Genomic DNA, 11,959 nt, shown 5'->3' with positions numbered 1-11,959 from the left:
CAAAAAACAACATTCCAGTGATGGAACATCCACCGTATTCTCCGGACCTAGCACCGTGCGACTTTTTTCTCTTCCCAAAAATCAAGTCTGCGCTGAAAGGGACCAGGTTCGAGTCCGTGGATGCAGTGAAAGCAAAAGCGACGCAACTCTTGAAGAGCATAACACAAGATGACCTGCAGCACTGCTTCCAACAGTGGAAAATTCGCATGGAGCGGTGTAGGGATCGGGGAGGGGACTACATTGAAGGGGATAACATTTCGACTGTCTGATTTTTTTTTAATAAAGGGTTAGAGCATGAATCCGGTTTCTTTATTGCCACACCTTGTATTACATAACAAATTACAACAAACACCAATAATTATTATAAAAACATCTATGAAAATTAAAAAATGATGTACTGTATGTTATAAGATATGCACTGTTTTACTAAAGTGTATACTCATGTAAAAATTAGAGGTAGATCTGACATAATTTATAATCCTTTTATACTTTTACTCATGTATATATTATATTTTGTATTATATTACAGTGTTTTACACCTGATGATGACTGCGTAGCAGTTGAAACATGTACTGTGGAATGAACCATACAATTTTGATATAGTTTGTATGACTGCTAACCTGAAAACTTTGAATAGACAAGAATGAAAGTTCTGTGTGTCGTGTGAGCTGTAGCAAACAAAGTCTGAAGTAGAGATTCCTAAAATAACATTTTTTTATTTGTTTAATATAGATTTATCTGTTTCAGGGCTCAGGAGTAATCAAAGCAGGTTTTGCAGGAGACCAAATCCCAAAATGCCGTTTCCCAAATTAGTAAGTAAGAGACAACCACGTAAAAATATAACAGTTGTATATATTATTCTCAAATGTACAGAATGGCTGGGAAGCCGTCTCGATATATGTATACGTATATGTTGTTCACAGGTTTGCGGGCCCTGAAAAGGGCCGTTTGTTCTTCTGTGCATGCGCTAGTAGTAGTGTGGGCCTTCCTTTTACAGTCGCTGAGCGGTTACGAGCGGGCAGGATAGCGGAAAGTCTAGTCGGATAGTCCGGGCCTTCTTTATGGCCACTCGGCGGTTACGAGTCGTTGTGAGAGTGGAGTCTAGCTGACCTGGCGCTGTAGTGCATGCGCTGGTGTAGTCCACTCTCTCAGTGTTGTTTGTTAGAGAGCTGCTCCTTCGTGACGTCAGCGTAGCTACGTTAGCTGTCTTTGGCGGAGTGAAGACGATTGAAGAACTGATGATAGCAAGTTTTGAGCGCCACCTTTTATACCATGCTTGTTGAGCGGCGCTAAAGGTGCAGTTGCGATTGTGAGCGCTGATTGGTCAGGCCCGTGAAGATCTACAGGTTGGCCGGACAGCGAGTTCTGTATAAATATGACAGTGTGACATTGACTTGGCTTGAGCAGAAGTTGAATGTTGTCTGTTAGACTGGCGAAGCTGCGTGTTAGAATGTGGGAGGTTCCCACATCACTCCCCCCCTTGCGAAAATTGATGCTCATGTGTTCAGGCAAGTGGGGAAATGGATCTGGCACCCAGAGCATGTAGTCCTTGTAGGGGGCTGTGTTGGCATGACAGGTGGTCCTATGGTTGGGGTCGCTGTGGCTGGTGGATTGATGCTGTTTTCCATGGTCAGTCGCTTGTAGGATGTAGGCCGGCTTGACCTGTCAGCTGACACGGTGACGTGCCTCCCGCACACGAGGAGTTGCAGCATCTTCTCTCTCTGTGACAGGACCTGGTAGGGGCCACTGTAGGGGGGGCTCCAAAGCCTGGCGTGTTGAGTCCTGCCGAAGGAAGATGTGGGTGCACTTCTCGAAGTCACTGTGCACGAATGTAGCTGGGGAGGCGTGGTGTGCTGCTGGGACTGGTCAGAGGTGGGCCATGTGCTGGCAGAGCTCTGTGATGAGGTGCACTGGATCTGCGGAATTGGTAGCAGGAGTTAGTAGCTCGCCGGGGATTCTTAAGGGCTCAACGTACACGAGCTCAGCTACTGATGCTTGCAGGTCCTCCTTGAATGCAGTGCGGATTCTGAGGAGAACCAGGGGAAGTGCCTCAGTCCACTGTTGATCCATGTGGCACATGATGGCTACCTTCAGTGTCCAGTGGAAGCATTCCACGAGTCCGTTAGCTGCAGAGTGGTGGGCGGTTATATGTGAAAGCTGGATGCCGCACAGCCTGGCCAGGATTGGAAGAGTTGAGATTCGAACCGGCGTCCCTGGTTGGTGGTGATGGTCTGTGGGCAGCCGAAGTGGGATATCCAGCCGGTCAGTATGGCGCGTGCCACTGTGTCGGCTGTGATGTCTGGAATGGGGACGACTTCTGGCCAGCGGGTGAAATGGTTGACTGCAGTGAGGCAGTATGTGTAGCCCATTGACATTGGAGGGGGTCCCACTAGGTCTATATAAACGTGCAGAAAACGCTCTTCCGGTGGTGTAAAGTTGCACAGTGGAGTGACTGTGTGGTGGGAGACTTTGGAGCACTGGCAGGACTGGCAAGCACGTGCCCAGGTGCGGCAACCCTTCTGCACGCCTGGCCATATGAATCGCTGTGCGACCAGCTTCACTGTTGCTCTGGTAACCCAACCACATCTTTTCCCTACTTACTTTGACTCTGAAGATGAAAGAACCATGTTCCTCTTAAATCCTGGTATCCTCTACAAGACTGCACAGTGTCACAAGCTAGAAGACCACAATCTGAACACACTGCCATGAAGACCTGATAACCTATGAAAAGCACCGAACTTACTAATTAATTTTATATATTGTTTCTCTTCTCTGATATAAAAAGCATTAAGAACAAAATTTTTACAGAATTTCATACTTCTAAATGAAAGATATATGTATATATATAACAAATACAAAAGTAATGAAACTTCTGGTAACAAGATGTTCAGTGAGTCTGTATCATAGTGCACATTGCAGACAATCATGCAGAAGGATGAAAGCCCAGGCATATAATAATTTGTTTCTTGAGTGTCGTAAGACTTTAGCTTGCTGTAGAATGACAGTTCAGTGTAGTGAAGGTGTGTGAACAAGTTTATAATTGGGTGATAAAATATAGAAAGTGTTGTGAATAATCTCCATAATATGGACAGAACTGTGTTGCCAGAGAATATCACTGCAGTGAAAGAATGCATGCAGGGAAAGTATCTCCTGATGGTTTGATTGCTGGACTAATGTTAATGCAATTGAGGTCAGCGTCATTTCTGCATGTAGCATTGTTCATGAGAATTGTACTTTCAAAGAGTTCCTGCATTTTTAACACTAGGACTGAAGCAGTAACAGTTGATGTGTACTAAAAGGAGAGACATTTAAGCACATGTGATGAATCTGGTGTACACAGTTTTGTACCATAAGTCAGTGCAGCAGTGGTGTTTACTTCAGCCAACAAAAATCCATACCCAAGCATCCACTCGCTGTGCTATGGGACAGACTAGGAATTACTCTGGAATACTTACTCACTCATGGAGATGAGGCCTTCTTGAGAAGCTGCCAATTGTGCATCTACTCAAGAATTTCCCAGCATTTTATGGAACCCGAAGGTTCATTACCGTGTTCACAAGAGCCCTCCACTGGTTCCTATCCTAAGCCAGATCAATCCAATCCATCCCATCCAATCTTTCTAAGATCAACTTTAATATTGCTCACCAACCTATGCCTTGATCTTCCCAGTGGTCTCCTTCAATTTGGCTTTCCCACCAATATGCTATACGAGGGGGTACCCAAAAGAAACCAAACTTATTTTTTTTTAAACTTATTTATTCAAATTTTAAGCACAAACCTTCAATCCCCTTCAAAGTACTCTCCACTTACACTAATACACTTGTCTAGTCTTTTATTCCATTTTTCAAAACATTGTCTAAATTCATCTTTTGAGATGCTTGAAAGCACCTCCGTCGTTTTTTCCTTCACCTCAGCAACATCAGCAAAACGCTTTCCTTTCATGTCTCTTTTCATTCGAGGAAACAAAAAAAAGTTTTGATCATTTCGGGACTCTTCTTTCAAAGCACAGCATGCTTCCACGTGACCTTGTTTTTGTTCAGCAGTCAGCACTCGTGGCACGAATTTCACAGCCACCCTTTTCATTCCCAAATCTCCTGTCAAAATTCGCTGAACTGAGCTCCAAGTCACTCCTGACAGCTCCACAATTTCTTCAATGGTCTGTCTTTGATCTTCCTTGATGATTTCACGAATTTTTTCAACATTTTCATGTGTGCGGGCCATGGAAGGACGACCAGAACGAGGTTTGTCATCAATTGACATTTCACCATTTTTGAAATGGGAAAACCACTCAAACACTTGAGTTTTCCCCATAGCATCGTCCTTGTATGCCGTTTTTAACATTTCAAGAGTTTCTGTTCCACTTTTCCCGAGCAAAAAGCAGAATTTCACCGCCGCACGCATTGTAAAAACGATGATCACACAAAACAGTTGTCACTATAAACTCTGCCGAAACTAGTCCTTACCTTCTGAAGCAACGGTAGTTGGCTTATCGACTCAGGAATGTTAGCTCTATGCGCTCATAGCAGCAAAACGCGGTACTACAAAAGCTCTGCCCACAAAAAAATTAGTTCGGTTTCTTTTGGGTACCCCATCGTATGTGTTCCTCTTCTCCCAATTTGTGCTACATGCCCTCCCCATCACATCCTCCTTGACTTGATCATTCTAATTATACAAAGAGTACAAGTTATGAAGTTCTTCATTATGCAGTTTTTCCCAACCTCCTGTCAGTTCATCTTTCTTTGGTCCAAATATTCTCCTCAGCACCATGTTCTCAAACACCCTTAGTCTATGTTCCTCCCTTAAGGTCAGAGACCAGGTTTCACCACCATAGAGAATCACAGGCAAAATTATAGTTTTGTGCATTCTAATTTTTATGATTTTAGACAGCAGAGAAGAAGACAAAAGGTTCCGGACTGAATGGTAGCAAGCATTACCCAAGTTCAATCTCTTCTTAATTTCCTCCTGAATCAGGTTCTGATTTGTTATTTTTTTTTTCCTTTGGCGCTACAGCCCTCATTTGGGCCTATTCCTACCTCCATGAAACTCTCCGTTTCACTTCGGTTTACTAGATCTTACACATATGGTAGGACTCCTTGGGCGAGTGATCAGCTCGTCGCAAGGCCTCTACCTGTAGACAAACACAGAAAAACGCACACAAACATCCATGCTCTGAGTGGGATTCGAACCCACGATCTCAGCTTCCGAGCGAGCGAAGACAGTGCATGCCTTAGACCGCTTGGCTACCGTGACCGGCTCTGATTTGTTTTAGTCGTTCCAAAATATCTGAACTGTGCCACATTTTCAAAACATCTGTGACTTATCTTTATGTCGTGATTTTGCCCTGCATTTTGGTGATGAGATAGCAACATGTACTTAGTTTTCTCTGTGTTTACTTCTAGACCAGCCTCCTTACTAGCATCAATTAAAGTTTGTGTGTTTCTCTTTATGGTATCTGTATTATCACCCAGTAGATTCACATCATCAGCATAGACCAACAGTGTCCCATTTAATTTCAGTCCCAGCTGGTTTTCTTTGACCTTCGTAATAGTATATTCTAAAGCAAAGTTGAAAAGCAGTGCTGCTGTTGAATATTATATGGATTTATTAAAAACAGTGGGATTTGTGACCAAATAATACTGTAAACAAGAAGTCCTGGGAAGAACTGATCCCATACTTTCCTTTGATACAACATGGACTGCATAGACAATGATGCCTTTAGCAATTCTTCATTGCTGCAGGAATGCATTTACCAATCCATTGCCTAGCAACGATAAGGGGATACACAGATCCACAGATGCATACAACAGTTGTTCTGTTGTTGCATGTATTTGTTGTTATGGGGACATGTTTACCAAGCTGTTACCTGGTAATGAAAGGAGGGAAGCACTTTACCAAGCTTTTGCCTAGCAGTGAAAGGAGGGATACACAGAGTGATGGGGGGGGGGATTTATGAAGTATGCTGTTGAGATGGGTTTAGGTGATAAACATACCAGGTTTCATAAAAATTGGTTAAGGCATTCAGAAGTTAATGAAGGGGGATTCACAGACACACAGACAGCATGGGGATAACATAAGCCTACTTTCATTTCTTCAAAAGAAGGGAAGTTGATTAAAAAGATATTGGGCACTTTGGACTATGTTTTATGTAAAGTTGGAGCCTTAAGTAAGATGCATACTTTAGGCTGTGTTTGTATTCTTTTAGTATTGGACGGCCAAAGCACATACGTGTGATGGCTGGAGCGTTAGAAGGAGATCTGTTTGTTGGCCCTAAAGCTGAAGAACATCGAGGTTTGCTTAGCATCCGTTACCCAATGGAACATGGTATTGTCACAGACTGGAATGATATGGAAAGGATCTGGCAGTACATATACAGTAAAGACCAGCTGCAGACATTCTCAGAAGAGGTAATTATGTTTATGACTTTGTGTAATGCATTTCTCAAGGTCATAATGTCTTCTGTTTAACGTGGCAGGAAATTTAATCCTGAGACCAACTAGTCTGATCAGGTTGTATCAGCTTGCTGGAATAGGTGAAATTAGCCATGTGTTTCGGTAAGATTTATTTTCGTGATATACTGTCTATATGAAAGGAGCCTGGATATTGTAGTCGGTATAGCAACTGGCTACGGGCTGGACAATTGAGGGGTTGGAGTTTGAGTCCTGGTAGGGTCATGAATTTTCTCCAAATTGTCCAGATGGGCTGTGGGGTTCATCCAACCTCCTTTTCAGTGGGTAGCAGGGGCTCTTCTCCTGGGTGTAAAGCGGCTGGGCCATGAAGCTGACCACTCACCTCCAGGTAGTGCTGAGGTGAAGAAAAATGTGGCTCTATACATCCATTCTCCTATACACCTTCATGGTGTAATGCTTAATTCTTTGAGCACAGGGACAACTTTACCCAGATATCTGTGTGAAATTAAGATGCAAGTTATGATCTAAATATATCTTGTTTATTCCTTATGTTGGATATGTGTTGTTAAAACCTCAACACGTTTCAGTCTTACAAAACCATCACCAGGGGGGGGGGGTGTACCTCTAGTCAGAGAACCACACAACATACTATGAAACAGTGTAACCAGCGCAAGTGCAGTAACTACAATCTGTCTCACTGTATTGTAAATAATAGCAGGTAGGAAATATATACGATGGGGTACCCAAAAGAAACCGAACTAGTTTTTTGTGGGCAGAGCTTTTGTAGTACCGCATTTTGCTGCTATGAGCGCATAGAGCTAACATTCCTGAGTCGATAAGCCAACTACCGTTGCTTCAGAAGGTAAGGACTAGTTTCGGCAGAGTTTATAGTGACAACTGTTTTGTGTGATCGTCATTTTTGCAATGGCTGATTTTCGTAAACAGCGTGCAGCGGTGAAATTCTGCTTTTTGCTCGGGAAAAGTGGAACAGAAACTCGTGAAATGTTAAAAATGGCGTACAAGGACGATGCTATGGGGAAAACTCAAGTGTTTGAGTGGTTTTCCCGTTTCAAAAATGGTGAAATGTCAATTGATGACAAACCTCGTTCTGGTCTTCCTTCCACGGCCCGAACACATGAAAATGTTGAAAAAATTCGTGAAATCATCAAGGAAGATCGACGACGGACCATTGAAGAAATTGTGGAGCTGTCGGGAGTGACTTGGAGCTCAGCAGCCAGATTTGTGGCAGTTGGGTGACTGGTTTTTCCATCATGACAATGCCCCTGCTCACACAGCCCTGTCTGTATGACAATTCTTGACCAAAAATGGTATGACCCCTGTTCCTGACCCTCCATACTCACGTGACCTTGCCCCGTGTGACTTTTTTTGTTTCCTAGAATGAAAAGAGACATGAAAGGAAAAAACGACAGAGGCACTGTCAAGCATCTCAAAAGATGAATTTAGACAATGTTTTGAAAAATGAAATAAAAGACTAGACAAGTGTATTAGTGTAAGTGGACAGTACTTTGAAGGGGATTGAAGGTTTGTGCTTAAAATTTGAATAAATAAGTTTAAAAAAAATAAGTTTGGTTTCTTTTGGGTACTCCCTCATATTCCAGATATACGTAGGTCATACTGAAAGTCATGAGCAACAATTTTTTGTAAAGTAACATGCTTTATTATTTACAAATCAAATACACCACCTCAATCTACAGACCTTTCTTTATTTTTCCACATAATCGCCACTTCTTTGTACACGTTTCTGCCAGTGTTCTGGGAGTTTGAAAGTTCCCCTTCTGTAAAATTCTGCTCCAGCCAACCGAAGACACTGACCCACTGCTTTCTGAATTCAGCGTGCTTATGGAAATGTATGCGTGGGTGCGAACAGTGTTCGAAGATGGGTGAAACATTTTAAAGATGGGAACAGCAGCATCGAAGATGAGCCTCAGAGCGGACGTCCTCGAACAGANGAGCGGTTGTCCTCGAACAGCCTCAGCTGAACGTGACAAGGAAGGAGTGGATGAGATCATTCAAGATGACAGGCGTGTGACTGTGGACACAATAGCCCGAAAACTTGGAATAGGGCACAGTGCAGTACAGGAGATGATTGAAAGCTTGAGATATAGGAAAATTTGTGCTCGTTGGGTCCCGCGGTTATTGACCGAAGATCACAAAGGTCACATTGGAAGCAATTGCAAAGATGGGGTGGGAAATTCTTCCACACCCCTCCTATAGCCCTGATCTGGCACCCTCTGACTATCATCTTTTCGGATTTTTGAAGGATCAGCTGCATGGACAACGTTTTGAGACAAGGGAGGCAATTCAGAAAGCAGTGCATCAGTGGCTTCTAATGGCCGGAGTGGTGATTATGTGGAAAAATAAAGAAAGGTCTGTAGATTGAGGTGGTGTATTTGGTTTGTCAATACTAAAGCATGTTACTTTACAAAAAATTGTTGCTCATGACTTTCAGTATGACCCTCGTATTTAAGTCATTAGTTTTATATACTTGGTTTGTAAAGTTTCCTTATAATGAAATTCCCCCCTCCCCCTTGATATTGGTCTTGTAAGACTGAAACATGACAGGGTTTTAGCAACATGTAGTCAACATAAACAGTAAACAAGCTATAGTTCCATGGCAACGTACATCTTAATTACATAAACTATGTCTCTCCCTTTGTAGTCTTAACTATTGTTTTGTTTGTTTATGCAGCAGGGTTTTCTCAGTTACATACTAAAGCCTACTTCACTGAACAGGAGGAAGAATGTGAATGTTATATTAGGAAAGATGTGGAAGAAAGATTTGTTGCCTGTTTTGAGATACTATCCCAGCATTTTCTGGTAGATACTTGCCCTCTGGATTGAGAATTGTATCCACTGTCTTTGAAGTCTATAGTGGGGGTGAGGAAAGGAAGGGATTGAATGGTAAGAGGGATGTGGGAACTGAAGAAGGAAAGAGGAAAGGCTAAAAAAATTAGATTGATTTGTCTTTGAATGGTCCTAATCAGTTCGAGAGAGGCGACATAAATTTGTCAAGGAATGAAGTAGAACCAATAGCTTGATTAATGAGAGAGAGATATCTGCATGCCCACATACACCCATCCAACTCACTCGAATGGAATTGACCCTTTAAAGATCTCCGTTTCTGTTTCGCCCTTCACTGACCACTCAACAAATCAAACAGAACAGTACCCACTGGCATGTGGATCTGTATTAGAAGTATTGATGGGGGCTATTGGAGAGACAGTTTACTTTGAAGATGGAGACTTTATGGATCTCCAAATCATCAACAGTGCAGCCCTAATGTAAACAGTGTCATCCAATATCAGCATTCTCAGTAACTTTCAACAGCTATGAAAGTTTGAAATCTGTACATGTGGCAAGGTTTGTGTACAATTAAAGAAATATGAGATTAACACTTTGTTGAATGGAAGTAAATCTTATTTTGAGCAAAGTTGTTTTGCTACATACCTCTCTAGATTAAATATTTATATCTTTATGTTGTTTGTAATATGTGACAGTAAACGCTGATTATTTACCATATGCAAAAGTTTAAATTTTTGTGGCAATGACTGTCAAGTGACTGTCTTTTGGGTTTTAGCATCATATAGTCAGGCAGAAGTTCACTGCCTTTTCTGAGGAACGTCCTGCCTGCATATTTAGGGTTGAAGAGTAAGCCAAACAAGCAGGCAGCAAGTTTCAACCCCAAAGATGGAGGCAGTATGTTCCCCTGAAACTTCATTTAACTTTTGCCAGACTGCACAGTGGCACATCCCAGAAGATAGCCTTTCCATTACCATATTTTAGATTTCATATTAATACCGCACGTTACTTTTCCCTTACAGCATCCAGTACTACTAACAGAAGCCCCTCTAAATCCAAGGCGAAACAGAGAAAAAGCAGCAGAGATTTTCTTTGAAACATTCAATGTTCCTGCTCTCTTCGTATCTATGCAAGCTGTTCTTAGTCTGTAAGTAAAATCTTTGGATATCCTCATTGTACCACTTGTACAATTCAGACTAGTTGTGACACGTTTGCTGGCAATCATTTTTTGTCTGGGTTAGAAAGACTTAGAAACATTATTTACACATCAAATTTCAACGGTTACTAGGTCTACCTGGCCTTCTATCTATTTAGGCTCTTTCCCTGGAACTAAAGAGCATGAGCGTGAAACTGAACACATGCTTCCATCTAATAGTTATGTCTAAAAATTGTGGATTGTTTCTTCATTAGTGTAATGACAATGTTTCAGTCGTATAGTGGATATGGTATTATCCGCTGCATATTGGCCAGAATATGAATCATCTCTAATTACTCATTTGTATTAAAGAATCGTTTTTTCTCTTAAATAATGCTTAAGGAGATATTCTNGGCCAGAATATGAATCATCTCTAATTACTCATTTGTATTAAAGAATGCTTAAGGAGATATTCCCAAGGTAGGAGCTTCATGTTAGAGGTTTTGCCTTTCTTTCATCAAATAGTGTCGTGTGATTACCTGTGCAGCAGTATGTTTTTATATTCATTCTATATATTTCTGAGTATGGAATCACAAGAATTGCTCGCCTTTAGAGGTTCCCATAGGTAGGCATCTGCTAGTATGATATCTGGAGGTTGCAGAGGATACTGACTTCAGTTCTAAAAATAAGATGCCAGACTGTATGGGACATGGCATTGTTTTGCTGCATTCTGAAACTCAAGGTTTTGTCATAACATGGTTTCCTAATGTTATCAAGAGAGGGATGAAAACAGGCATTTAGCAGTGCTCCTCATTTATGGTTGAAGTATTCTTATTCTTGGTAAGCATGAACCAGTGGTTCCATGTTTGGAAATGGCACACTGTATTGTAACCATACTGCAGTCTTAATACAGGTTCACCTGGGTTTTGGAAACCCAGAAAATATTCCAAAATGTAACATTTTCCATAGTATAGTTGTTGTAAGATACGAGGTTTTCATGTGAGTGACAATGAAGAATGCGGCCTTCTGGGATGTGATGCCATGTAGATATTGTGTAAACTGACGTTTCAGAGGAACATATCGCCTCCATCTTCAGGGTATAAAAATCCGCAAGCAAGGAACCAGCATGAGTTGGTGGCTGCTCATGCTGGTTCCTCGCTTGCAGATTTTTTAAACCCTGAAGGTGAAGGCAATATGTTTCTCTGAAACGTCAGTTTACACAATATCTACACGGCGTGACATCCTGGAAGACGGCATTCTTCAGTATAGCTTTTATGTAAAAATCATTAGTTTCCCCATCAGCACTTTACCATTGCATTCTTTAGATTATATGCACATGAATTTTGACTCTACATGAGCCATGCTGAACAGACTGTAGGTCTGAAAGTCTAGGTGTTTATTTGGAAGGTTCTCACTTTCAATCTGAGCCAGTATACTGCTATTATGACAAATGTGTTGTGGTTTTGCTCAGTCCCGCCAACCAAATGCCAGGATAGTACCTCAATTAGGGCATGACAATTAGTTCCAAATCCTCTCCAGTTCATTTTTCACAAATTACACAGGCCTACAAAAAAAAATTTTTTTTTGGTGTCTAGGA

At 41.8% G+C, this 11,959-nt stretch overlaps 1 protein-coding gene across 1 annotated transcript in view; it reads left to right on the top strand.

Moving 5' to 3' along the window:
* Positions 1–11,959, top strand: part of LOC111875698 (beta-centractin) — a 30,636-nt gene that overhangs the window by 3,850 nt on the left and 14,827 nt on the right. The window contains exons 2-4 of the mRNA XM_023872143.2: positions 748–812; positions 6,203–6,404; positions 10,250–10,374. Of these exons, the coding sequence (XP_023727911.1) occupies positions 748–812; positions 6,203–6,404; positions 10,250–10,374 (392 nt within the window). The remainder of the gene's footprint in view (positions 1–747; positions 813–6,202; positions 6,405–10,249; positions 10,375–11,959) is intronic.

The sequence above is a fragment of the Cryptotermes secundus genome, unplaced genomic scaffold (assembly GCF_002891405.2).
Source record: "Cryptotermes secundus unplaced genomic scaffold, Csec_1.0 scaffold478, whole genome shotgun sequence".
Lineage (NCBI taxonomy): Eukaryota > Metazoa > Arthropoda > Insecta > Blattodea > Kalotermitidae > Cryptotermes > Cryptotermes secundus.
Note: the sequence above shows the minus strand (reverse complement) of the source record. Positions and strands in the feature narration are given on the sequence as shown.